General features: G+C 40.3%; 1 protein-coding gene across 1 annotated transcript in view; it reads left to right on the forward strand.

Annotated features, from left to right (window-relative positions):
• The window catches only part of PAX5 (paired box 5), a 332,623-nt gene that overhangs the window by 263,456 nt on the left and 41,495 nt on the right, over nucleotides 1-27,672 (forward strand). The window contains exon 9 of the mRNA XM_043997512.1: nucleotides 5,039-5,140. Within this exon, the coding sequence (XP_043853447.1) occupies nucleotides 5,039-5,140 (102 nt within the window). The remainder of the gene's footprint in view (nucleotides 1-5,038; nucleotides 5,141-27,672) is intronic.

The raw sequence follows: 27,672 nt of genomic DNA on the forward strand, positions 1-27,672 counted from the left end.
AGGTGGTATCTGAACTGAGCTTTGAAGAAAACTAGGGATTCTCTAGGTAGAGTTGAAGAGGAAGTGCATTCCAGACATGGAAGAAAATCTATGCAAACATAAGGATGGAGAGGGGAAATAGGACATCCTTTAGGAGGAAGCTTAGGTAGCAGCCAGATTTGGCTGGATAGTAGAGTACACGAAAGAGAGTAATGTTAAAAAGGTCTGGAAAGGTGGACTGGAGGTAGACTGTAAACCCTTTGGCTTTAAAAACCAAACAGAGGAATATGTCTTTGAGTCTAGAGGCTAAAGGAAACCAACAGAGCTTCTTGAGCAGGGAGGTGACATGATCAGAGGTGTACATTAGGAAAATTAATTTGGCAACTGTGGTGAATGTGGATTGGAGAATAATGAGACCAGAAATAGTGACACCAATTAGGAGGCTGTTGTAGTAGTCCAAGGAGGGGATAACAAGGACCTGAATTGAGGGGGGTGGCTATGTGATTAGAGAGAAGTGGATAGACATGAACTTATATCTTGGAGATAGATAATAGAAAAGATGATTTGGCAATCAAATGGGTATGATAGATGTGAGAGTTAGAAGAGCTGAGGATGACTCTGAGGTTGAAAATTTGGGTGATTAAAAGATTGCTAGGTACAGTGGATAAAGTGCCAGTCCTAGAGACAGGAAGACTCATCTTCTTGAGTTCAAATCTGGCCTCAGACATTTACTAGCTGTGTGACCCTGGGCAAATCACTTTACTCTGATTTCCTAAGTTTTTTCACCTGTAAAATGAACTGGAGAAGGAAATGGCAAACTACTCCAGTATCTTTGCCAACAAAACTGCAGATGGGGTCACAAAGAGTCTGACACAACTGAAAAATGACTCAGCAACAACAAAAACAACAACAATGAAGGATTGTGGTCCTTCAAAATAAATAGGGAAGTTAGGAAGAAAGAAAGATTGTCATTGCTTCAGCCTGTGGAAGATAAATATTTCTGAATATTTGTCCTATTCTCTATTGTCTTTCTTCATCAGGTGGTGAAAGTATTATGATAAGGTCAGGATAAGAATGTGACCCAATGCCAACCTATCAGGAGCCTTTTTCTAGAAAATTCTCTAGGAAAGGCAGAAACTACTAGTTAGAAAAAATAAAAAGACTAGAGAAAAAGTAGAAAGTGGGTGAGGCTGTCTTGAGTTTTCAGTCATTACCACGCAGGGAGTCGGGAAGAGAGAAGAGAGCTTTGGATTGAGCATCAGCCTGACTACTAACCAGATGCCTAATTAGGCAGTACAGTGAGATAGTACCTAGCTTAGAAATACAGCAGCTGGGTGATGCTGTGGAGATCATACCAGACTCAGTCAGGAAGACCTGAATTCAAATCCTGACTCAGACATTTACTAGCTGTGTAACTATGGGAAAGTCACTCAATCTCAGTTTCTTCATCTGTAAAGGAATGATAATAGGTACACCTTCCTCCCGGGGTTGTTGTGAGGATCACATGAGATGATATTTGTAAAGTGCTTGGCAAACCTTAACATACTTTATAAATGTTAGCTATTGTTGTTGCTGTTCTTATTTGTTGCTATTATTATAACCCAGTTCTGATAATTAGTAATTAAAAGTATGTGTTTACCTTACAAGATTATTGCAAGGCAAGCATGATATAAATGTTGCCTAAATTTCTCTGACACATAATTTCCTTCTTTAGAAAGTGACAAGGGAAGCTGAACGACATCGATTATTATCTTAGGCTGCATTGAAAGGATCTGTGCCCATTCTGGACCCTGGGAGTCCTATTCCGCTGGTGTTCTGATTTACTCAGACAATATCTGAATTACGATGTTTGGTCCTGCCTGCTCTGTTTTAAGGCCATTGATAAGATGGGGAATACTGGGAAGTGGACAATCAGGTTGGGGAAGGAAGCAGACTTGAGAATATGACATGAGGATCAGCTGAAGGAACTGGAGAAAGAAAAAACAAACTCCTGGAGTACATGATAATCGTCACCAAGTATTTGAAGGATTAGATTGATTGTAATTGGTTCCAGTGGACAGAAACAGAAGCAATGGGGAGAAGTTTTGGAGAGACGATTTAGGACTAGACAAACCAAACCAAACCAAACCTTCCTATAACTACTGAGCCTCTGAACGGCCTGTCTTGGGAGGTGGTGCGTTCTCACTGGAGTTCTTCAAGCAAAGGTTGGATGACTATTTGTTGGGAATGGTATAGAGGGGCATCTTATTCAGGCCTGGCTTCTGGTAACCTCTGAGGTCCCTTCCAACTGAGAGGTTCTAGATGATTCTGTGTGTCCTATTGTGCCCGGGGATGTTGTAGAATTCTTGTGTACCAGGAAAGTTCTTCTATCAGAGAGCCGGTCTAATTACTCATTCTTAAAGGATAGCTCTGGTACATCATTGGTTCTCAGATAATCTCATTATTTCCATCTCTGTGCTGGTGATAGTGGTCATGGCAGTAATCATGTGTAATAGGGATTAAGGTATGTAGAATGCTTGTCATAGGTGCATTCCCAATGGTGACTACCTCACAGGAGGGGAGAGAGTGTGATGTCTCACTCATTCTAGGAGGGACAGAGGTAGAAAGTCTCTTCTTTTGAAGTTCTCCCTCTACCCTCTTTTAAATTTCAGGCTGGGGGGGAGGGGTGAGGAGGCAGAACTGAATGAAATGAAAATTAAAGTTCTTACTTTGGTTGAGAGATCAAAGGTATTAGATGAATGGAGCTAGGAGGGAGATGACGGGGACTCAGCATTTTGCTGCTGTATCGAGGGGTTTGTGTGACATCAAAATGTCATGGTACATTCTCACCGTGGAAGGATGCCATGGAACTCACTGCATATTTCAGTGATGCATCGTCCCTCAGGTCTCTCTGTGTTTCTACATGTCTGCTAAAGGATTCTCCTGTCCTCTAGAAGTCAGTTTTCCTATAACACTCTCAGGTGCAGGGTTTCTCTATGCTATGGACCCCTTAGGCAATCTGGTGAAACCTATTTTTGGAATAATGTTTTTAAATGCATAAAATAAAATACACAGGATTACAAAGGAAACCCATTATAGTAAAAGACTTATCAAAATAATTTTAAAAGCCAAGTCCACAGACCCCAGTTTAAGAGCCCCTGTATAAAATGTCTTTGCCTGAGTGCTTAATTAGTTCTCAAGCACCAATAACACTCTTAATTTCTAAAACAGAGGCTCCATATTTGGACTCTTTATTCCACTGCATCAGTTTTATTTCAGAGGATAAAAAATCAAGACACTTTTCTTACAGCAAACAGAGCTTGCAAACATAGATTTTGTTTCTTGAAATAGAGTATGGTTTTAAGGGTTACCTGTAGAAATAAAGATAGCTTAGATATTTCCATTTTCCTTCTTATTGCTGTAGCTGCAGGTAGGCATCGGACAGTGACTGAGAGTTCTGAGCCCTGGGGCCGGGTTCTGACACCATTTCCTGGCCACAAAATTCCTTCCAGTTAGAGGGCATTGGTGACATAGAGAACATTTTTTGGAAGGCAAAGCTTTTATTGCAGTTTTTCCCTTAGCAAAAGCTTCCTTGAGTTATCATTAAAAGATTGTTTTACGAATGACTTAAAACAGAGTCGTTTGGGGATATTCGGTGGGTTGTTGCTATTGGTTTTTAAAATGTCTATTAAAGGTACAGTATGAATTGGTATTCATATTTATCAGTTGTGAGTTCAAATTGAGTTTGCAAAAGACTTGTTTGTTACATGATAGTTTTGTGTCTCACACCCATGATAATAATAATATGGAAAATGGAGATAGGGGTACACAATTTTCATTTTCCTCCAAATATTAGCACCACAATAATTTAGATACAGTGTAGGAGGTAGGGTGGGAGGGGAAGACTTGATTTCTAGTCTAAGCTCTACCATTACCCTAAACCAAATCACTTCAGCAATCAGGACTTCAAATTTCTCATTTTAACCAATTCAATAAAACATTTATCATCTGTAAAATAAGGGGGTTCCAACCTTATTTAGTCCACTAAATGACTTTTCTGGTTCTGATCGGAGAATGTCTATAAAATGCAGAAAATAACAATAGCAACAATAATTAATTCATCACATTTATTTTGGAGGTTTTAAAGAATACTTCTTGCCATTCCAGTAAGCATTTCATTAATTTTATTGTCACTGATCTTTTTGTCTTTTTCATCTACATTAGCATTCTCTGAGTAGTCGGGTCTTATACTGAATATTTATATATTATAAATATATATAAATATAAAATATGTTATATTTGAATTACATTTGTGCATGTATATACACATACACTGTATATATGTTACATATGAAATATCATATTATAGAATATAAGTACATTATATAAATATGTTAATATGAATTAGCAATGTAAATATAAATATTATTTTAAGCTAATATTAATAAGTATATTGTGTATATTGATTTCTATGTGATGGATACCATCTTTGTGATATATATGGATATATTTGTATACATATATGTCTAGCTGGTCCATATATCCCGACCAACATGAATGAATATATATATATATGAATTCTATATATCTCCATAACTTAGATACATATTTGCATACACAATACCTGTGTCTTATGTAAACATCTAGAAACACATATATGTTCCTGAAGATAAATCTCAGTGGGCTCCTCACATCATAGCTGATCAATTTCTATTGCTCAGTTTCACTTAATTTTTGTGTTACCAAGAATGAGGCAAACCTAGAGCCATGATAGGAGTAGTAGACTAAAGCTCTTTTACAAGTTGGTCCCTTGGATGATGTTCAGACTTGTGTGCTTTCCTTTTTTCATTGTTTCTTACCTTATAATGGCTTTCTGGCTTTATAGCCAAAGCTTATAAAGAAAAGGCTCTTTTCTTCCTGCCAGCCAGGGGTGGGGGGTGGGGGGTGGGGAGCCCACTTTGGTATTCACAGTACAGATATGACAAATGCATGGCCTGTGTTCTGGGTGTTTGGGGAAATGTAAAAACATGTCGGGTTGTTGCAAATGCTCACATGGTGATTTGTTGGTTTGATTCTTCAGGTCGTGATTTGGCAAGCACAACCCTCCCAGGATACCCTCCACACGTCCCCCCTGCTGGACAGGGCAGCTACTCTGCTCCAACTCTGACAGGGATGGTGCCTGGTGAGTTTTCAAAATGCAGCTTTTCTGAGGCAAGCAAAGTGCTTTCTGGTTGTTATATGTGGAGGCCGGCAGCCGACTGAGAGATGTATGTGGAAAAGAAATCTCCATATAGTCCAAAGTAAACTCATGAGTATCTGTTAAAAAAAAACCCACAACACATAAATGAATACTTGCTTCAGCCTATCCCTCCGATGCAATGGGGCTTCCTTCGCTCCACATTTGCAAGTAACAGATAATTCAGTGTAAGGCATTTGATTGGGCTTTTTTGCTAATTCTTTTTCAAGGCTGTTTGATGCACCCGATAGGGAAGGCTGGAATTGGCAGAAATATCCCCTCTTCTTTTATTGTCTAAATGCTTTAAAACTGATTAGGACTTGGTGAAGATTTCTTCAGGGGAGAGAGAGGCTCCTTGGAGTGGCCTAAGTCTTGTAAATTTGACATGATCCATCAATCAATGAACATTTATTAAACATCTGCTAGGTGCCAGGCACTATGCTAAGCACCAGGGATACAAAAAGACAAAAGACAATCCCTGAATTCAAGGAGTTTAAAATCTAAGGGGCAGCTAGGTGGCACAGAGGATAAAGCACCAGCCCTGGATTCAGGAGGACCCGAGTTCAAATCTGACCTCAGACACAACACTCACTAGCTGTGTGACCTTGGGTAAGTCACTTAACCCTCATTGCCCTGTCCCCCCAAAAATCTAATAGGAGAGACATCATACAAACAAATATATACAAAGCAAGCCATATACAGATAAATAGAAAGCGATCAATCATATCTTTTGCAACTGGCATCCTCCTGGGTGATACAGATCTATTAGCTTCCTGCTATCTGCATTTCAGGATTTTTGAAAAGAGGGAACGATCCATCCTTTTGGTTGGGGTTGGTGAAAAGGTGGGGCCAGCAGCAGCCTTATGATCCTCGGGGTACAGTTTGTGCCATAACTTGATTTTCTAGGCATCAATTTTCTCAACTGTAAAATAAGAGGTTTGGAATAGATGAACTCTCATTTCCAGCTCTACTCTATGATGCTATGAATGTCATGCCTACGATTACTCTATAGAAACTCCCTTCTCTCTTCTCCCCCCCACCCCGAATTTGGGGAAAGAAAAAAGAGGAAGAAATTATGACCCACACATTTCTCTCTTCATGCCCAACTTTAAAACTACATCTACCCTCTCCTGCCTCCACAACTAAGGCTCTTTCTAGTTGATTGTTGTTCAGTCATTTCAGTTGTGACCAACTCTTTGTGACCCCATTTGGGGTTTTCTTGGCAAAGGTACTAGACTGTTTTGCCATTTCCCTCTCCAGCTCATTTTGCAGATGAGGAAACTGGGGCAATCAGGGTTAAGTGACTTGCCCAGGGTCACACAGGTAGTAAGTGTCTAAGGCCGGATTTGGGCTCAGGTTTACCTGACTCCAGGCCTAGCACTCTACCCCCTGAACCACCTAGCTGCCCCAGCTGGTAGGAGGTTGGTTTTAGGGAGTATGGGGGGGCCCAAAGGGGATATATTTGCATATTTTCTCCATTGATAGAATGTCATTGTAAGAATGTCAGGGATTGTTTCCATTTTTTGTCTTTGTATCCCCAGCATTTAGCACAGTGCTCGGCATACGTTAGGCACTTAATAAGTGCTTATTGAATGCTTTCTCCTAAAGTGCAACTGTATATCACATTTCAATGCTTGTAGCATCCTTGACTGGATGAGTTTCCAAAATATTCAATCCTAATAGGATCTTAACATTTATATAGCACCATATACTTTGCAAAGGTTTTTCTCATCTATTATTATGTTCCATTTAAAAATGAATTTCACGAAATTCAGGGAAATGTAATTGCTGACATTCCTAGTCACTGTTTCTGGAGAAGCCTTTCTTTTCTCTGCATAGAGTGCCTTTACAGTGAACTAAGCTCACATGTGGAGGAGGGAAGGGGGAAAGTGGAGAAAGGGGGAAGTGGGAAGAGAAGAGACTCACATCAGTAGCACTGGGTTTTCACACACACACACACACACACACACACACACACACACACACACACACACACACACACACACACACACGGTGATTCGAATTGCATTCCTGCCATGAACAGAAGCGAGGAGCAAGTGGAAAATTTGAAAGCCCAGGAAGTGCTCACAAGATTTTCTCAGCTCAGCTTTATAGACACAAAAGGTTGATCTAGTTCATAGAAGCACCTGAACTTTTTACAGGATTATCCAAACGGAATCTGCACTCTGAACCATTGGAGTTTCTTGCAGCCTTAATTACAGTAAGGATTGTAAAAATGACTCTAAGTTTGACAGAGCCCACATAGTTCTCAGAATATATGAAGGTTCTTTTTAACATTAAGTGGAGCTACAGGAATTAAAGATTAGAACAAGTGCATATTTTTAATGATAAGCCTGCTGGGCCACAGCTGTGTCAGATACTCAAATGCTCTGAACGAGGTTCTCGGTGTCTCTGCACCCCCATGGCAATGACCCCCTGGAGGAGCTTAAGCACAGGTCTGCAGGTTGGTAAGCAAACAGTTCTGCAAGGGATAACCCAGCACACTGCAGGTGTGGGCAGCTGTGTCTTAATGCCCCCTAATGGTGTCACCTATTTTTCACACTCTGGTTTCCATTTTTGTTTCAAGAGGCTTGCTGCTAGAAAGGGGGTGTGTGTGTGTGTGTGTGTGTGTGTGTGTGTGTAAGGGGGAGGGTGATTGATGACTTCACATGGCACTTTCCTTTGTTCCTTGAGATCAAAATGATTTCATTGGTGTGCTTTCTTCCTTGAATCCTTCCTCGAAAAACCTGGAATCATGCCTGGCACATAGTAGGTGCTTAAATAAATAAATGCTCATTGTTTGATTTCAGTAAGACACTGATTAGAGTCAAGCATGGAGCTTCTGGACCAACTATCACTGCCCACAATCTCAGTTGGTCTTTCCCCAGCATTATAGAGGCAGAGCTGAAAAGGATTTCAGAGATGATCTAGTTGAACATTCTCATTTTACAGGGGAGAAAATTGAGACCTAGGGAGATTAGGTGATTTGCCCAAGGTCACATATATCAGAGGTGGTATTAAAACCCATGTCCTCTCATTGCAGAGACAGTGGTCTTTCCCCTGTTCCATATTGCCTCTTTTTAACACATCTCAAGGTCATTCATTCATTCATCCATCAACAAACATATTAAATGTCTATTATATGCCAGGTATGGTGTTAGGTGCCTGAAGAAAGACAATATAGAAGAATTTTTTTAAAAAATCTCATTAGTTCAGATATTTAGAATGTCTGCCTTGTATATGCCAAGACTGGGAGGTTCCTAATTTTTAGTATTTCAACATTCATTCAGCAGACATTTATTAAACACCTACTATATTCAAGGCACTGTGCTAGGCACTGAGGATATAAGGATAGTTACAATGCAGACTCTGTTCTCAAGAAAGCTTATACTTTTGTTCAACCTGTGTATTATGTGTTTACAATTGTAATATGAACTGAATATACAGTCTCTCTGTGTGTGTCTGTCTCTTCCTCTTCCCCTCATTTTCTCTCTGTCTCTGTCTCTGACTCTGCTTCTGTCTCTGTCTCTCTGTGTCTGTCTGTCTGTCTCTGTCTCTGTATCTCTCTCTGTCTCTGTCTCTGCCTGTCTGTCTGTCTCTCTCTCTCACTCTCTGTCTCTGTTTCTCTCTGTCTGTCTGTCTCTCTCTGTCTCTTTCTCATAAAGCCAAAAATGGTATGCACATCCAATTTGCAATTGATAACTAGGTTGGGAGAAAGCTATACCACTGATGATAGTGTTAGCATTCAAAAAGATCTTGAAATGCTATACTATTGGACTGAATCTTAATAAAGATAAATGTAAAATTTTACACCTGGGCTCAAAAAAAATCAACTTCAAATGAATAAAATGAATAAGTGGCATGGCTAGTGCTGGCAGCAATTTTTCTAAAAAAAAGATCTGGGTTTTTTTGTGAACTGAAAAGTTAATATGAGTCAAAGGGATCTTGTGATATGCCAGCTAAAAAAGCTAACGTATTCTTAGATTACATTAAGTGGAGCACAGTGTTGAGAACATGAGTGGTGCTAAGTCCCATTGTACTCTGACCTGGTCCCTCCATATGTGGAGTATTTTGTTCAGTTCTGGTTACCACATTTTTACTAAGGACATGGATAAGCTGGAGAGTATCCAGAGAAGGCCAATCAGGCTGAGAAAGAGCCTCAAGATCACATCCCATGAGGGTGGATTGAAAGAACCCAGTATACTTAACCCAGAAAAGAGAAGACTCAGGGGAGTCATGATAGCAATAGTCAGGTATTTCAAGCGTGGGCATGTAGGAAAGGAATCTGGCTTTTTCTTCTTGGCCTTTGAGGACAGAACTAGGAGTAATTGGTAAAAGTTGTGAAGAGGCAAATTAGGCTTTATGTAAGGAAGTATTCCCTAAAAGTTAGAGTGACCCAGAAGTAGAGAAGTCTGTCTCAGGGGAAAAGTAGATTCCCCCGCTTTGGAAGTCTTCAGACAAAAGTGGTGTAACCACTTGTATTGTTCAGTCATGTCCAACTCTTAGTGACCCGATTTGTTGTTTTTCTTGGCAAAGATACTGGAGTGGTTTGTCATTTCCTTCTCCAGCTCATTTCACAAATGAGGCAAATGAAGCAAATAAGGTTAAGTGACTTGCCCAGGTTCAAACAGCTAGTAAGTTTCTGAGGTTTGATTTGAACTCAGGTCCTACTGACTCCAGCTCTGTTGCTCTATCCAACTGTACCACCTCACTATCTAGGGGTTTCTTATTGAGATGGGGGTTGAATTAGATGACCTCTGAAATCCCTTCTGATTGTGAGACATTGTGCTACTTTCTGAGTGATAACAACAGCAGCTTGTGTTCCTTTGGCATTGGACAGTTACAAGTACACTCTTTACAAGCATTATCTCCTTTCATCCTCAGATAAAACCTTATGAGATAAAGAGAATAACTGTGACTTCACCACTTCCAAAGATCCATTATTTTATCCATGTAGGTATTTCTTTCTTTTTTTTTTTTTTGGTGAGGCAATTGGGGTTAAGTGACTTGCCCAGGGTCACACAGCTAGTTAAGTGCCAAGTGTCTGAGGCCGGATTTGAACTCAGGTACTCCTGACTCCAGGGCCAGTGCTCTATCCACTGTGCCACCTAGCTGCCCCAGGTATTTCTTCTACTGATGAAGATCACCTTTCTACAACTTTTTATGCAGCTAAAGGAGCTTCTATCGCCCTCCTACCCCACCCCACTTCGATCCCCCCAAATCCATTATATCTTGGTCAACCTTCTGGTCCTATAAAGAAAAAATACTCAGTCTTTCACCAAGTTCATTACTGAAATCTTACTGGCTCGTAGGACTTGAGAGAGCTTGTCCTGAGGCCCTTGAGAACTCAAGGTCCCCTCTATACCTCAGGGAGGCAGTGAGGTTGCAAACTGGATAGAGCGCAGAGTTTAGAGTCAGGAAGCCCTGAGTTCAAATCTTGTGTTGGACACTAGCTGTGTGAACCTGGGCTAGTCAGTTAGCCTCTCTTTGCCTCAGTTTCCTCATCTATAAAAATAGGGATAATAAGAGTACTTTCCTCCTTGTGAGGAAACTGAGTGAACATGTAAAACACTTTGCAAATCTTCAATGTTAACTATATTATTAAGGAGGTAGCAGAATAATGCTATATTGGAGGAGTATAATATCATCATTTCCAGTTTGCTGAAGAGGAAATGGAAGAGCAGATACTTACTGATAGCTAGTAAGTAGTAAAGCTCAAAGAGGGCAGCTAAATGGCTCAGTGGATAGAGCGCTAGGCCTGGAATCAGAAAGACCTAAGTTCAAATCCAGTCTCAGACATTTATGAGCTATATGACCCTGAGCAAGTCACTTAACAGTGATTCACCACTGAGTGCTGAGGCCCAAATGAAGGGCTGTGAGTCCTTACTTTTTCTCCTATAGAATACGTTTTAAGGGTTATGATTACATGGCTAAAGTGGAATCCCAATACAATTCTAGTATCTAAAAAAACAACTGGTTTATGGGCTTTGTTGTAGGCAATTTTGGGGGTGGGTGGGGGGCAGTCTACCTGAATCAATATAAAAGAACTGGTAAATACAAATATATGTATTAATGCGAAGTGGACATAGTGTGGGGATTATCTGTTGCTTTGTGTTACACAATCCTTTCTTGTGGGTAATAGGACTTAGCTATCTCTTTCCTTTGGAATGTCTTTTTGCCAGATGTTTCAAAAATGTCTAGAGAGGTAGAAATGATAGACAGGTGCAGAGATTGATAAATGTATGCTGTTGTGTTGAAGTATCTCTCTCAGATGGAGTTCTGTCTAATCCTCAAAAGGGTGAATTATATACATCAGCCCTCATTAAGGCCAGGGGAGGTGATCTACAGATTCTGACATTTTTTTAGCTTCATAACGAGATGAGAATATGCACCTGTCCTGTCCATTAAAACCTTGCCAGGGCTCACCTAAATTCTTAGATGAGTAGTTGCTTGAAAAAAGATTTGTTGAATGAATGAAAATAAATGAACTCGAATTGCCCCCGTATTTGGGAGGTGGGGGAGGAGGGTTGGTGAAGGAAGCTTACGTAGGTCTTTGACCTTCTCTGTCTTGCCCCTGTTTCTTCAATTGTAAAATGGTGATAATGGACATATACCTCACAATTGTCACAATGACCAAATGAGATATTTCTAAATTGCCTACCTAGCGCAGTGCCTGACACATAGTAAGTACTTAATAAGTGGTTGTTCCCCTTCCCCTCTCAAATTTGAAGATATAGTGGGTTAAGACTAGAATTCCTGGGTTCCAAGTTCCTGATATCTTTCTCTCCACCTCTTTACCCCCATCTCCAAATACCCCGGATTGAACTAGCAGCCAGGATCAGTGAGGAGTCCTCTTGGGTTCTGGAAAAGTTACTAGAAGTATGACACAGACAAAAAAATGGGGAGATCCTGTTTCTCTCTCCCCACCATCTGGTTTTTCTGAATGTTGGAGGTTCTATGTCATCTAAATCTCTTTTTTCTGGTGCTCAAAGGGAGCGGGTCCAGACTCTGGGGAGAGGGGTAGAGAAAGAAGCTGCTGCTCAGATATTCGTGTACCTGTTTCCAGGGATCCTTTCAGGGAAAATTCTTTATCTTAACCACCCACCTATTGTAGACCTTGGAGGGGCACCTATTCAACATCACAGTGAGTCTTTTGAATAATCCCACGGAGCCAAAAAAAATGTGCCCCCCCAAAGTCCCCACTCAGGTTGTTAACTGCAGGTGACTTTTACATCATTTTACAATATTAATCCTGAATGCAAGAGTCTGCTACTGGTGTTACATACAAATATATCCATGAAATCAGAGCACACAGAAAGGAAACTAACAATCCAAGCAGAGAACGCAATGAGATAGTTATTCCAGTCTTAAATTATTTGGTGTAATTATTGGATTGCTTTCATTGTGACAGATGTTAGCCTGGAGTTGTATTGAAAGAACTTTGGGTGGGATAAGCTCTACAACAGACGTCTAGTTTTCATAAACTTCCTAGCAGGGCTTTCTTCATTAAAAACAAGACAGAATTGGGGCAGCTAAGTGGCGCAGTGGATAGAGCACCAGCCCTGGAGTCAGGAGTACCTGGGTTCAAATTCGGCCTCAGACACTTAACACTTACTAACTGTGTGACCCTGGGCAAGTCACTTAACCCCAATTGCCTCACTAAAAAAAAACAAAACAAAAAACAAAAAACAAAAACAAAACCAAGACAGAATAAGATACTGCCCTTGCTTAAGAAGTGATGTGACACAGCGGAAAGACCATTAAATTTAGAGTCAAGGAAGTTGGGTTTGAATTCTGACTCTATCACTTAACTCCCTGTGTGACCTTTGGTCCTTCCACCTCTTTGAGATGGTTGGACTAATTTATCTCCAACGGCCTTTCCGGGTTCTGCATCCTATCTATGATTCTCAGCTTTTCTTTGAGGTTTTCCTAGAGGAATTCCTTTGGTAATACCACTGTATATGTAATCTTTGTTCTGCCACATGGGGTTAATTTTTACCTCATTAGAAATGCAGCTGAGCAAAATACAAAGGGGCCTTGAAAGTGTTTTACATGGAACTGGAACAAGGCGAGATGACATTTGGATGACATGAGGCATGTTCTGCGACAAAAGCATGTGTCTTGTGAAGCTTTCCCCCCCTTACAGTCATGGTTACATGACACACCTTTTCTCAGAAGAAAGAGATGGGCATGGACACCCTCTCCTGAACACCCACTCCTGTGATTGCTGAAAATCCATAGGACTCTCTGATCTCCATGTCTTGGCACAGGCTGTGCTCCTTACCTGGATGCCTTTGTTCCCCCACCTCTGCCTCGAACTTTCCCTGGCTTCCTTCAAGACTCAGCTCAGATCCTTCTGTAGGAGGCCTTCCCTAACCCCTCAGCTGCTAGTGCTTTCCCTTCTGAGATTGCCTTCCATAGACTGTAGATATCTTGTGTCTACTAATTTACTTGCATGTTGTCTCTCCCCACCAGAACATGAGCTCCTTAAAGGGAGGGACTATATTTTGACTTTTCTTTGTATCCCCTCTGCCTGACAGGTAGTAAGCACCTAATAACCCTTAAAAACACTTAAAAAGGGGGCAGCTAGGAGGCACAGTGGATAGAGCACTGGCCCTGGATTCAAGAGGACCTGAGTTCAAATTGGGACTCAGACACTTGACACTTACTAGCTGTGTGACCCTGGGCAAGTCACTTAACCCCAATTGCCTCACCAAAAAATTAAAAAACAACAACACTTAAAAAGCAAATATTTGTTCATCTGACTAGAATTGATTATTTCCCCAACAAGTAGTAACTCAGGGTAAGATGAAGGTACTCAGTCCATGAGAAAATGAAGAAAACCAATGACACATGGAAGTAAAGAAAGGAATGATGAATTACTAAAAACAAACTAATTCTCATAGAACTCTAATCTCCCTACAAGTAGCAAAAGAGGAATCTCTTGAGATCAAGGTCCTGAAATAGCAACATACGGTTTTATCTCTTCTGCATCTCGACTTTTCCCTTCATGTTTTTGATATATTGTGAATCATTATAAGAAATTAAATGGGAATCTGGGGGGAGTTTTACAGAAGCCTCAGACAACATGCGAAGGCCAGCAGATGATGCAGAAAAAGTTTGGAAACTCAGAAATACATAAGATATACGTGTAGTAGCACTATTAATATCAACCAATGTAGTATCAATCTAAATGTTACCACAAGGTACTGTAAATACCCCTAAAAGAAAAGGAAAAAATTCAGGCTTCTTTTCTGGTATGAAGAGATGGCCAAAATATTTTGTGCAGTGGGGGCACAGCGCCCCAACCCTGGCAATGTGGAAGGGATAACTATATAATAAAAGATTTAGCATACTAGAGTAACACTAAATTTAGGGAGTGTCTTAATGTATTTGAGTGAGATTCTAAGACACAGGACAAAGAGGGAGTGTGGCCATACAAGACAGAATACAGGGGGCAGTTGGGTGGTGCAGTGGATAAAGCACCGGCCCTGGATTCAAGAGGACCTGAGTTCAAATCTGGCCTCAGACACTTGACACTTACTAGCTGTGTGACCCTGGGCAAGTCACTTAACCCTCATTGCCCCGCCAAAAAAAAAAAAAAAGACAGAATACAGAGGAAGATTGAATGCAGCAGAGACAAAGTAAAGCAGACCAGTTTTACTGAAGAAAAATATTCATAATATGAGAGGCAGTCAGATAATGGAAACAGGCTGGGTCCCATTAGAATGCCGAGGGGAAAGGAGAGCCCAAACCAGTAGCCAGTGGGTTTTTAATGAGGTTTTTAAATGGGTCAAGCAGAACCAAACATTGGGAGAAGGGATAGGGAGCCTGGACTTGGGGACTGGTGGTGTTGGGAGCAGGGGGAATGCTTGGAGAATTGACTGCTAGTTGATTCCTCATCTGTAAAATGGGAAAATTGGGGCAAAAAAGCATTTAAGTGAACTGCCCAGGTTCACACTTCCAGTAGTTGATGCCATATTTGAACTCAGGTCTTCCTAAATCCAGATTCAGTGCTCTATCCACTGCATCAAGTAATGGCCTGCGATGGGAAACCTGGTGTTGATACATTCTGTAAGTGGGAGTGGGAGGAGTAGAATACCTGGAGAATAGGCTTGTTATTGATAGTCACACTCTCTGGGGACTTTCAGCCATTCCTGCAGGCCTCGCTTTAGTCTAGTAACTCAGAGGATTTCAATTTTCCAGGGCTTCTTAGTTTAGCCAGGTGGAGAGGCTACTGAGGTCCTTTCAGAGAGCCAGTTAATTTCAGGCTCAGTCCAATTTAGGATCTTCTTGTATCTATTTTTGGAGGGTAGAAGGTCAGTATTCATTTATTAATTTATCCATTATATGAGAGGCTAGGGAGACTCTCATGAGCGATTCAGCTTATATTATGCTGTTAAACACAGCACTATATCACCAGAAATTTGGCTTCTAGGTAATGATTTTTTTGACCAAGGCAGCATGTGAAACAGAAAAAAAGTATGAAATGGTCCTCTATTTTTCACAATCCAATCAGGCTTCTGTAGCAATGGGAGAGGAAGGAAAGGAAAGTGGGCAGAAGGTGCCAAGAACTATCCACTTCTTAGCCCATCTCCAAACTTTAACTTCACTGTTGGCATCCGGAATTTAAGATCCTTGCTCAATGACCAACAAGTTGATATACCACTGGAGGAACTGAACCACATTCATATTGATATTTATGCTATAAACCAGACAACAAAGAAGTTGTAGCTAAAAGAAAGGCTGGCTGGCCAGTTTCCCTTCAGGAGTAAATAAAGGATTTGACATAGTTTATATCACATGCACCCAAAGGCAATATTAAACACCATTTTACTGGACAGTAGGTCCTTTTCCTGTAGTTCTCATGATGAGCATAAGCAGTCAGTGGGTCAAACATCTATTAAGCACCTACTATGTCCCTGACCCTGTGCTAAACTCTGGGGATACAAAGAAAGGCAAAAAACAATCCCTGCTCTAGAAGACCTTACAATCTAGTCTGGGGTGGGGGGGCGGGGGAAGAGAGACAATATGGAAAAAACCCTAGGTATAAATAAACTATATACAGGATAAACTAGAAATAATCAACAGAGAGAAGGCACACATCTGATGATCTTTTTATGAAATGTGAACCTTTTTCTCTGATGAAATTTAAGGGAGTGACTTCACTGGACATGCCTTTGCAAAGCTTTATAACTGAATCATGAAGAGAATTCCATACCAGAAGTACAAGCTTGGGTAGTTCTTTGTGGATGTGATATCAGGGTGGGGGATGCCCCACTATGAGATCTAGAAGCAACTTACCTAGAGAAAGGTACCCTATACAGGAATCCAAGAGAATTCAACGAATTTAGGGAACAGAGACATACTCCAGATAGAAATGGATACAAAAGGGCAGTCACTTGAGGGAGGGAAAAGTTTGAAGGAACGGGACCTTTGACAGCAGAGAAGAGATCCAGCTATAGATTCAAAAGAGAGCAAACCCTGATTGTTAAAAGTCTAATTGTAAGGAGGAATGGAACATGGAAACTCAGCTGAGCAACCTATTCAGTAGAAATATTGCACCTATGAGGAACTTCATGAGCACTTGGATTTCCAGGCTTTACAGTACTTTTAAAACAATTTTTTCAACTCCAAAAAAAAAGAGAAATAGATAAAAACATCAACTCTCGTTATCACACTTTCTTTGAAAAGATTACCAAAATATGACACATTTATCACACAAGAACCCAGGGACTTCTGCTTGCAAGTAAATAAATTCCCTTATCAAACAGGGAACTATGGCTAAGATAAAAACGAGTTTTAAACATAAGGTCATTTACAAATGTTATTTGTGAAGATGCTGGAGGACAATGAGTAATATCCTCTCACAAAAGAGGGAAGTGAGTATTGACATCAAATCTGGCTAAGCTAGATTCTGAGAACATTTATAAATAAAAGAAGGAAGGCACCAAACATATATAAGATGGAAAAGATCTGTGGCTGATGATCTGTTATTGCCAGGGATGATAATTATAATGTATCATCACAATTTTATTTTGTTCTACTGCCTCAGTACCTGTTGTACTATCTGAGAAAGTGGCAATTGTGCTTGGGAAAGTTGGGAAGACTGGCTGAACTGAGTAGTTATTGTAACAGAAGAGATCTATGCTGGATTTGATAAGATTTGAAAGGTACTCATGGATTGATTTTTTAAGATAGCTGGAAAAGGGGAAACTTTGCAAAGAGTGGAAAGGATCTGGTGCAGTGGATAAAGCGCCAGACTTGGATTCCAGAGGACCTGAGTTCAAATAGGGCCTCAGACACTTGACAGTTACTAGCTGTGTGACCCTGGGCAAGTCACTTAACCCTCATTGCCCTGCAAAAACAAAACAAAAAACAAAAACAAAGAGTGGAAAAGATCATAGAGTACTTTTATAACAAAAAAAGACAACCAAATCTCCATCAGTACCTCCTTATTGACATGTCTGCTTTCCCATCTCATAAAATCTTTATGAGAATTGCTTTTCCATCCAGGATATCCCTAATGAAAACATGAGAAGAAAACAAACAGAGTTTTGAAGATTTCTTTTATAGCAGACCACATACTTATGGTCACAAAATAGACAGATGTGAGATTTAACTATGACTATTGTTTATTGCTTTTTAAAAACTTGATTCAATAGAACAAAATGCACTGGGGAAAGAAACTTCCTTAAAATAGGGTATTTCCTGCCCCTACATCAAGATTATACAAGATCCTTGAAAGAAGGAGGTGAGTTTGTCTAAGGCTAGTCTGAACTTTCTTTGGGTCATGGATCCCTTTGGCAGTCTTGTGAAGCATTCCCCCCCCGCCCCGAATAATGTTTTTAAATGCATAAAATAAGTTACATAAGATTTAATGGAACAAAGGTTAGTGAAAATGGAGATGTTGTTGTTGTTTTTCTCCCCATCCAAGTTCATGGACTCTCTGAAATCTACATCTCCCACCCCCCACCAAGGGAGTTCCCAGGTTAAGAATCCCTGACCTAAGATGTTCATTAGTGACATGGAAGATATTCTGTGCAAATCCCAAAGAAAAGAAGGATGATTTATTGATGAGTTTTTCAAAATGTTCTTATTAACAAATGACATTATACAGACCTCATTGTACAGACCTCTGGGACACTGCAGAGCATTCTCAAGCAGAATCCCCAATAATAAATTGATATAACCATCCACAGGAGGAAAATAAGGTGAATGAAAAAAGGTAAAAGGTGTTTTGCTCATGTTCTCATCAATGTATACATCTTGGATAGATGCTGCAGATGGAGAAAGTGTTAAGTCTAGAACTGAGTATAAGGTGATCAGGAGGGATTGCATTTGGAAAATTAAATACCCAGAGGTATCAATGGCACTAGTGAAAAGTTTTAATATACAATAAAGCCTCATGTTAACCTAGCTCTTTACCCAGATTCAGATCTATTAAAGAACAGTTCAATTCAAGAAATATTTATTAAGTGCCTATTATGCGTTAAGGTGATACAATCTGCAATCTGAGCCTCCTTCTCCATCTCCCCCTACAGGAACTTGGACTCTGCCTCTCTGATGTTAGGCTCTGACAGAAATCCCATCTTTGTAATACCAGTTCTCTCCTAGTGATGTTATATGGCTACAGACCATGGAATACTATTAGCACAGAACAGTCATATTCAAAAGCAACCTCAGCCGCAGTAGAAAGATGCATGGAGGGTGTCAGTGTTTGGTCCCTTGATGCAGTGACAAGATAAACCAGCAGAGCATTCAGAATGCCTGAAGCTCAGACTTAGATGTTTTAGAAAAACAGAATACTTCCTAAGATGTTACCCAGGGTGTAAGAATTTTGCACTAATGCGGCCCCAGAAACAGTCATGGTGTCAATAAAAATGTAGGGAATCAGGGAGGGAGGAACTTGTAGCTAGGGTTTGGATACCTTCAAATTGGGCAATTCTTCAGCATGTTTTTAGTCTCCTTGGCACCTAACAATAATTTCAGGAAATACCTTAAAGCACTCATCAAATTATAGCACAAGAAGACCAAGACTTCTAATGCACCATTTTTTCCGTCTCCATGTTCACTTATATTCACACCAGGGAGTATGTTTATGCCCTTTATTTCTCCTTTTAATTACTTTGATGATGTTAATACTATTATTATTTATCGAGAACATTTTATTTATAAGGAGATTTATAGGCATTCTTCATAGTTATTACTTTACAGCCGTCCTGGGAAGTAGGCTAACATGCCTTTCACAGTTGAGAAAATTGAAGCCTATTAAAGTGAAGAGACTTTTGTTTAACAGAAGAAGGCCCTAGATTTAGAGTCAGGAAACCTGTGTTCTAGTCTTGGTCTGGCCACTTACCAGTGCTGTGGCCTTCTGCAAACTCTTTAAATCTCAATTTCCTCATTGGTGAATTGAAGATGATATGAATCAATCAATTATCAAACATTTATTAAATGCTACTCTGTTTTGGTCACTATTGAAGGTATTGGGAATGTAAAGACAAAAATAAAACATTCCCTGGACTCAGATAGCTTACATCCTATTGGGGGACACAACAGATACACATATAAACAGAATAAAAAAAATTACAAGGTATCTTAGAAAGAGAAGAAAATGTAGTTCCAGTGATGAGGAAAGTCTTCCAATAGAAAATCATACTTGAGCTAAGTTTTTTTGTTTGTTTGTTTAGAATTTTATTTTCAAAATTGCATGTAAAAGCAAATTTTGACATCAATTTTTTAAAACTTTGTGTTACAACTTATCTTTCTCCCTCCCTTCCCACCCCCCCACCCCAAGAACTCAAGCAACTCAATGTAAGTTATACATGAATAGTCATGGAAAACATCTCTACATTAGCTAGGTTGTGAGAGAAAACAGATAAAAACAAGACTTCAGATTAAGGAGTTGTCCCAAAAAAATGTGTTTCAGTCTGCTTTCAGATACCATCAGTTATTTCTCTGTAGGTGTATTGCAATTTTCATAAGTCCTTCAAGAGTTATATTGGATCATTGTCTTGCTGAAAATAACCACGTGCTTCCCAGCAGATCATCTTACACTATTGCTATTATTTTGTATAAAGTACATTTCTCTCTGCCTCAGTTCATGTGGGTCTTTCCAGGTTTTTCTAATAGATAGCATCCTGTTTGTTCATCATAACTTTTATATAGTACCTTAAACATGATAAAGAATTTTCTTCACAATAGCCCAGCAGAGTAGGTACCATACGTTTTGCCACTGTAGTCAATCATCATAACTATTTCCCTCCATCCTATTCCTTTCCAATGATATTTACTCTGTTTTCTATCTTATTTTGCCCTATTCCTCCTCAAAAGTATTTTGCTACTGACTTCCTCCTCCCCCGCTCTACCCTCCCTTCATTCACCCTTCCCTCCTTATCCTCTTCCCCTCCTATTTTTCTGTAGGGTTAAATAGATTACTCCTCCCAACTGGGTGTGTATGTTATTTCCTCCTTGAGCCCACTCTGATGAGGTTAAAGTCTTTGAGCTAATTCTGTTTTCTTAAATTTTTCTTCCTTCCTCCCTCCTCAACTCTCCCTATGAAATCAAGCAATTCAATATATGTCATACATGTGCTGTTATGGAGAACATCTTCACTTTCCTCAAAAGTGTTTTGCTTTTTACAGCTCCCTCCCCCAAACTTCCCTTCCTTCCTTCTCCTCTTCTCCCACCCCACCCTTATCTCCCTCCTCACCCACTTTTCCACAGGGCAAAATATATTACCATACCCACTTGAGTATGTATGTTATTGCCTCTTTTAGTCAATTCTGATGATAGTAAGCTTCACTCACTGCCCTATTCCTTCCCCCTCTTCCCCTCCCCATCATAAGCTTTTTTTCTTGTTTCCTTCATGTGAACTATCTCTTCCTATTCCATCTTTCCCCTTCCCCCTCCCCCAGTCTATTTCTCCTACCTCTCAACCCTATTTTAAAGATGTCATCATGGGTTAGCTAGGTGGCACAGTGGACAAAGCACCAGCCCTGGACCCAGGAGGCCCCAAGCCCAAATCCAGCCCCAGATATAAGACACCCCACCCTGTTTGCTCCACAAAGAACAAGGATAAACAAAAAATGAATGCTTTACAGATATCCTTTCATATTCAGTTCAGACTTGTGTCCTCTTTGTATTCCTTACTGAGAAAGTTCTTATGAGTTGGAAGTATTATCTTCTCATGTAAAAATGTAAACAGTTTAACCTTTTAATGTCCTTCATGGTTTCTTTTTCCTTTTTACCTTTTTATGCTTCTCCAGGGTCTTGTATTTGAAAGTCAAACATTCTATTCTGTTCAGATGTTTTCATCACAAATGCCTGAAAGTCCTCTTTTTCACTGAAGTCCCATTTTTCCTCTGAAAGATTATACTCAGTTTTGCTGGGTATGTGATTCTTGGTTGTATTCCCAGTTCCTTTGCCCTCTGGAATATCATATTCCATGCCCTCTGGTTCTTTAATGTAGATGATGCTAGATCTTGTTTTATCCTTATTGTAGCTCCACAGTATTTGAATTCCTTTTTTCTAGCTGCTTGCAATATTTTCTCCTTGAACTGGAAGCTCTGGAATTTGGCTATAATATTCCTGGAAGTTTTCCTTTTGGTATCTCTTTCAGGAGGTGATTGGTGGATTTTTTCAATTTCTATTTTACCTTCTGCTTCTAGAATATCAGGGCAATTTTCCTTTACAATTTCTTTGAAGATGATGTCTAGGCTTTTATTTTGGTCCTGGTTTTCAGGTAGTCTAATGATTTTCAAATTATCTCTCCTGGATTTATTTTCCAGGTCAGCTGTTTTTCCAAGGAGGTATTTCATATTGCCCTCTATTTTTTTCATTCAGTTGGATTTGCTTTACTGTGTCTTGATTTCTCATAAGGTCACTAGCTTCCATTTGTTCAATCCTAATTCTTAGGGAATTATTTTCTCCAGACAGCTTTTTTATATCCTTTTCCATTTGATTTTTCAAGCTGTTGATTTTTTTCTCATGACTTTCCTGCATCGCTCTCATTTTTCTTTCCATTCTTTCCTCTCTCTCTCTAAATCTTCCTTCTATCTCTCCTGCTTTATTTTCAAAGTCTCTTTGGAGAGCTTCCATGACCTGAGACCAGTTCATATTCTTCTTGGAAGCTCTGGATGTAGGTGCCCTGAGGTTGTTTTACTCTTCCAGGGTGCACCTTGATCTTCCTTGTTGCTGAAGAAACTTTCTGTAGTTCTAAACTTTCTTTGCTTGCTCATCTTGCCCTCTTTTACTTGACTTTTAACTCCCCACTGGGGGCCCTAATTCTAGGCTATACTACTGTCCCCAGCTTCAGAGGGTCCCAGGTGTTTTGGTTTGAGGAAGGTCAGGTTTTTCTCTTGCCTGGCCTGTTCTCTGGTCCAAAGATAACCTCAAGCCTACTTACTAAACAACCAACCAACAAAGCTTTCTGTGGTGTGGTTCTTAGCTTCAATGAGCCTGTGCCCCTCCCCCCGCCTGGGCCTTCTGCCGCTCAGGATTTCTTCCTGGTTCCCTGCTGGGGGAGGACAGCTGAATTCCTCCCTAGGTCCTGCTGACACTTCTGCACTTTCCCTCCTGGCCAGCTATTCAGCCCTCTCACCCAACCACAAGCTCAGTTCTAGAAGATGCTGGTGCTGAAGCTGATTTGGAGACTCGGGGGTTAAGTTCCTCTTGGTGAGGCATGCCTGGGGTCTCTGTCAGTGAAATCACAGGATTGGACTTTACTGGTAGCTCAGCATGGCCCCCTTTAATCTGTCTATGGTTGGAAAATAATCTCAGCCCATATTTTTGTAGATTTTTCTGCTCCAGGGGTTCTTTTATTGCTGTTTTGTGGGTAATTGTATCAGGAGCTCTGTGCATTTAATGTTTTTCCTCTGCCATCTTGGCTCTGCCCTCCTTGAGCTAAGTTTTGAAGGCATTAAAGGATTTCATGAGGCAAAGGTGAGACATAAGTATGTTGCAATCAGGAGACTGGGGGTCGAAGATAGAAGGGACAGTCAGTAAACACAAAGGCACAAAGGGAGGAGAAAAAATATCAAGTGTAAGCAAAAGAAAGGCTAGTTTGTCTAGACTGCAAAGTATAGGAAAGGGACAAACTATGTACTTAGTCTAGGAAGCCATTGAAATAGTCCAGGCAATAGAGAATGATGAGGGCATGGTGGTAGTATGAGTAGGGAAAAGAAATTGGATATGAGGGATGTTCTAGAGGGAGAAATAGCAATATTTGACAACTGATTGGATATGTGGGGTGAGAGACTGAAAAGTTGGTGATGCTCTAGACAAGAACAGAGAAGTTTGGAAGAGAGATGGTTTTGTGGGAAAGATTGTCTTAGACATGCTGAGTTTGGGATGTCTATAGGATGTCTAATTTGAGATATTCAAATAGTTTTTGGTGATATGGTACTGGAGCTCAGGAGTGAGAGTAGGAATGGATATTTAGATCCAGGAGTTATCTGTGTAACTAAAATGATGTTAGCTCATGAGGTCACTAATGGAGAAAGTATAGATGGGGCAAAAGGCCCAGGACAGAGCACTGGTATACACTCACAGTTAGGGAGCATGGTATGATGAGCCAGCAAGAGACCCACCCCCCGCTCCCCCAAAAAAACTAGAGCCGCAAAAACTCAGAGAGGAGAGACTATCCAGGATAAGAGGGTAGTCCAAAGGGTCAAAGATTGCAGAGAGGTCAAGAAAGATGAGGAATGAGAAGAGGCCATAGGATTCTGTAATTCAGAAATCATTGGTAACTTTGGAGAGAACAGTTTGGTTGAGAAATGAGCTTGGAAGCCAGATTGCTAAGAATTGGATGGTTTGAGGAAAGAAAATGGAGACAATAGGGTAAAGATAGTTTTTTTTTTCCTAGGAGTTTGCCTGTGAATGGGAAGAGAGATGGTAGGATATAACGAGTGTTTATTCAGGATGCAAAAATTTGGGTGAGTTTGAAAAACAACAGTGAAGGAACCAGTCTAAAGAGAGAGATTGAAGATTAGCATGGGACTGAAGTAGCGTGGAATTGAACTGAATGGAATGGAGAAGTACTTATTTAGTGCTTACTATGTGAGGAGCATAATGCTTAGGTTTTGGCAAGGAGAGTAACAGGAAAAACGGAAGGGCCTTCAGCAGAGGTAGGGATGTAAGAGTCAGCATCTGGTTGACAGCAGGAGATCTGCACCTGGTGGGAACTGGGCAATGGGGCAATGAGGGGTGGGTTAGGGAAGGGAAATATCTGTGGCTCTCCTCAGCTGTATCTCTCTTACTCAGTACTGGTCAGTCTTATGGCTTGGTCAGAGAAAGGGAAAGCCTTCAACTCCTCATCTTGCCAGTTGGTGGTGGCTGGTCTCTGGAATCAAGCTTCTTATTCTAGGGATGGTTGTAGTAGCAATCAGCTAGAGAAGGGGAGAACCAGGATGGGAACACATATACAAGGTGGATTTTGGTGAAGATAACTGAAGGAGGGGAGAATTAGGAATGATGTTAATGGGTTTTGAGAGGTAGAGAAAGGGAGATGATGAAGCCCATTGGTTTCTATTTTTCTCAACAATGTATGAGGAAAGGTCCTCAGCTGAGATGGAGTGGGAGAATGATGGTGTGGAGGGCCTAGGGAGAAGAGGGAAAGTTTGGAACAATCTTTGTGGGGAATGGGATAGAGAATCATCTAGAGAGGATATTAATCTTTTCACTGCTTACCATTCAGGGTTGTTGTGAGGGAAGTGGTTGGTGAACTTTAAAGCACTATCTAAATGTGAGTTATTTCTAGGATTGTTAAGGCAGAAAATTGACTTTTGCTCGAATTATTTAGATCAGTTCCTTGGCTCTTCATTTTGCTGCACAAATACAGGCCATATCAAAGATTAAGGTCAGCTGATTCGTGTATTTTGCACAGTCGTTTCCAAATGCCAGGGGATTATTTCTGGTTCCAAGGGCTGGAGCTAATACCCACATTACAGGATAATCATATTATACCAAGGTCTTTTCTTTATATAATTTTTATGTTTTGGGAAACATAAGCCTTTTTCTCTCCCTCTTTAATCCATTTTCCTTGCTACTATCAGAATAATTTTCCTAAAGCAAAAGGCCTATCATATCACTTTCCTGCTTAGAAAGTATCGATGACTCTCCCTTGCTTCTAGGCAAAAATACAAACCCTTAGCCTAGAATTTAAGGCCCTTCACAATCTGGCTCCTTTCTAGCCTTGTTTCATAGTATTTCCCAACGCAAAAATTTAAATTCCAGCCAAACTGGACTACTAGCTGGTCTCTGAACTCCATGTGATTCTGAATTCAAAGCTGGAAGATTTGCATAAGACTCTCTTTATTGGTAGAGAGAATTATGATTCAATACTGCATGAGAGGAGGAATTGGTTTAAGAGCTTGGAAGGTGAGAGGCATTTATCATCCTTCCTGATCTGAGAGAGGGTGCTCTTGGCTCTACATCCCTGGGAGAAAGTGAAAAGACTTTGAAAGGTAAATATGTAGGATGAAGCTGACTCCTCCATATGTCTGCTTGGAAAAGTCTTTTTTTTCCCCCTCTCCCAGGAGTCAGTGACCAGGCATGTCCTTCCTCAAAGCAGGAAGAAAAATCTCTCTCTCTATCTTCCCAACCTTTGGAGTCAAGTCTGCCCTTTATGTAGGCATGAAGCATTGAGTCATCGTTTTTTTTACACCAACAAGTAGTAGAGTCTTATGCAAATGTTTCAGGCTTGAACCCAAGATTTCCCTCTCCCTCATGTATTCATGCCTGGTACCTGGGAAATGCTCTCTCACCTCCATATTTCTGAATCCTATCTTCCTTCAAGTCTTAGTAGTTTAGGTACTACCTTCTTCATGAAACCTTTGATTCCCATACAATCTTCTGCTTCTCTTAAAATAACCTTGGCTTTATTTATCTGTGTACATGTTGTGCTCTTTCAGTAAAATAATATAAACTCCTTGAGGGGAGGGAATGTTTTGTTTTGATCTTTGTATTACCAGAACTAGCAGAGTTCCTTTCGTACTTTTTCATTTTAGATCAAGGTCTGTGATTTCAGCCATGTGAAGAGCTCTCGGTATGGAAACTTCTTTCACCAATGTAGATTTGAAACTTATGGTCTCAGACTTTTGCCTTTAGCACCTCTCCTCTCCTCTCCTCTCCTTTCCTCTCCATGCTGGGAACTGTGCTAAATATAAATGTGAGTGAGACAATCCTTGCCCTTGATGAGCATATGTTGAAATTCGGGAAGATGACACATAAAAGGGAGCCAGAAAGTGGCAAGGATGGAACATGTTTGGTTAAGAGTGAGCTATGGTAAAAGCTCATGTTCAGAGCCCAGAGTCTGAGGCGCAGAGTCCAAGGTCCTTTTGATGACAAAGAGGAAGGATAGCCATAGTCCAGACCATATCACTTTATAAATAGCAGGTACTTAATAAATGTTTCTTGATTTGAATTGAACTGATATTTAATAGATCTAAATCTATGTAAAAAACCCCCCTGTACTAACAGGGGATTCTACTGTGTATTATAGCTTCCCATTTTCTTGAACCTCTCTCTAGCTAGCAAATTATTTTGTAGTCTTGACTTTTTACTGGAAATGCCTGGAAGAAATCACCAAATTTTGTTATGAAGACTTATTTAATTACAGCCTCTTATTTTGAGCATTTGTTTTCATCTGAAACCAGAGCATCATATAATACCTTGCCAGAGTCTTTGAAATATGCTGTTTAAGTTCTAAAGCATTAACTGTGGGATAGTGAGTGAGCAATCTGAACTTAGATCTTGGGGTTCAAACAAAATGTTTCACCAAAAGGGCCTTAATAGATGTCCATGTCTCCCTCCACCCCCATTTTAGCTTAATCTTAAAAAAAAAAAAAAACTCTCACAGTGAAAAGAGCTCAGTGTATTCTGTTAGCTCTGGGTAACAAGGACAGCAATTAACTTCCTTTGCATTTCCTCCTGACCTTTTAATTGGTTTCCAGACCCAACATAGTTTTGTAGTCTAGGAAAGGGACCATTTGGAAATGGTCCTAGGGCACCAGGGAAAGGACACACTAGATTTCGGATTAGAAAACAACACCCACTGGGTTTGTAGTATTCCACACAGCAACCCTGTTCAGCAGAAAGGGCTCAAAGAGTCATGTAATTGAATTGGAATATTGCAGTGCTGAAAGAATCACCCTCGCTCATTTAAATATTTGTTATGGTTCCTGTGTTTGAAAATGCTCAGACAATGGCCCTTGTTACCCTCTGTTTTATTTATTTATTTTTTCACTTTTCCCTTCTCCCCTTCTCTGGGGACTCAGCTCTTGGCCTCATCCCTCATGTTTTCCCTTTCACTTGACTGTCATTCTCATTGTCCTCCTGGGGCCCTGAACGGAGGGTGACAGGAAAGGGTAGACGGTCCGGGATAGTGATGCTGAAAATATAGTCATTAATGGGACTCTCGAAACCCAGATGTCCTTTCTGAACACCGGTAATTTGTTTTTAATGAAAAACCATGCAGT

This window comes from Dromiciops gliroides, chromosome 1 (assembly GCF_019393635.1).
Source record: "Dromiciops gliroides isolate mDroGli1 chromosome 1, mDroGli1.pri, whole genome shotgun sequence".
NCBI classification, from domain to species: Eukaryota; Metazoa; Chordata; class Mammalia; order Microbiotheria; family Microbiotheriidae; genus Dromiciops; species Dromiciops gliroides.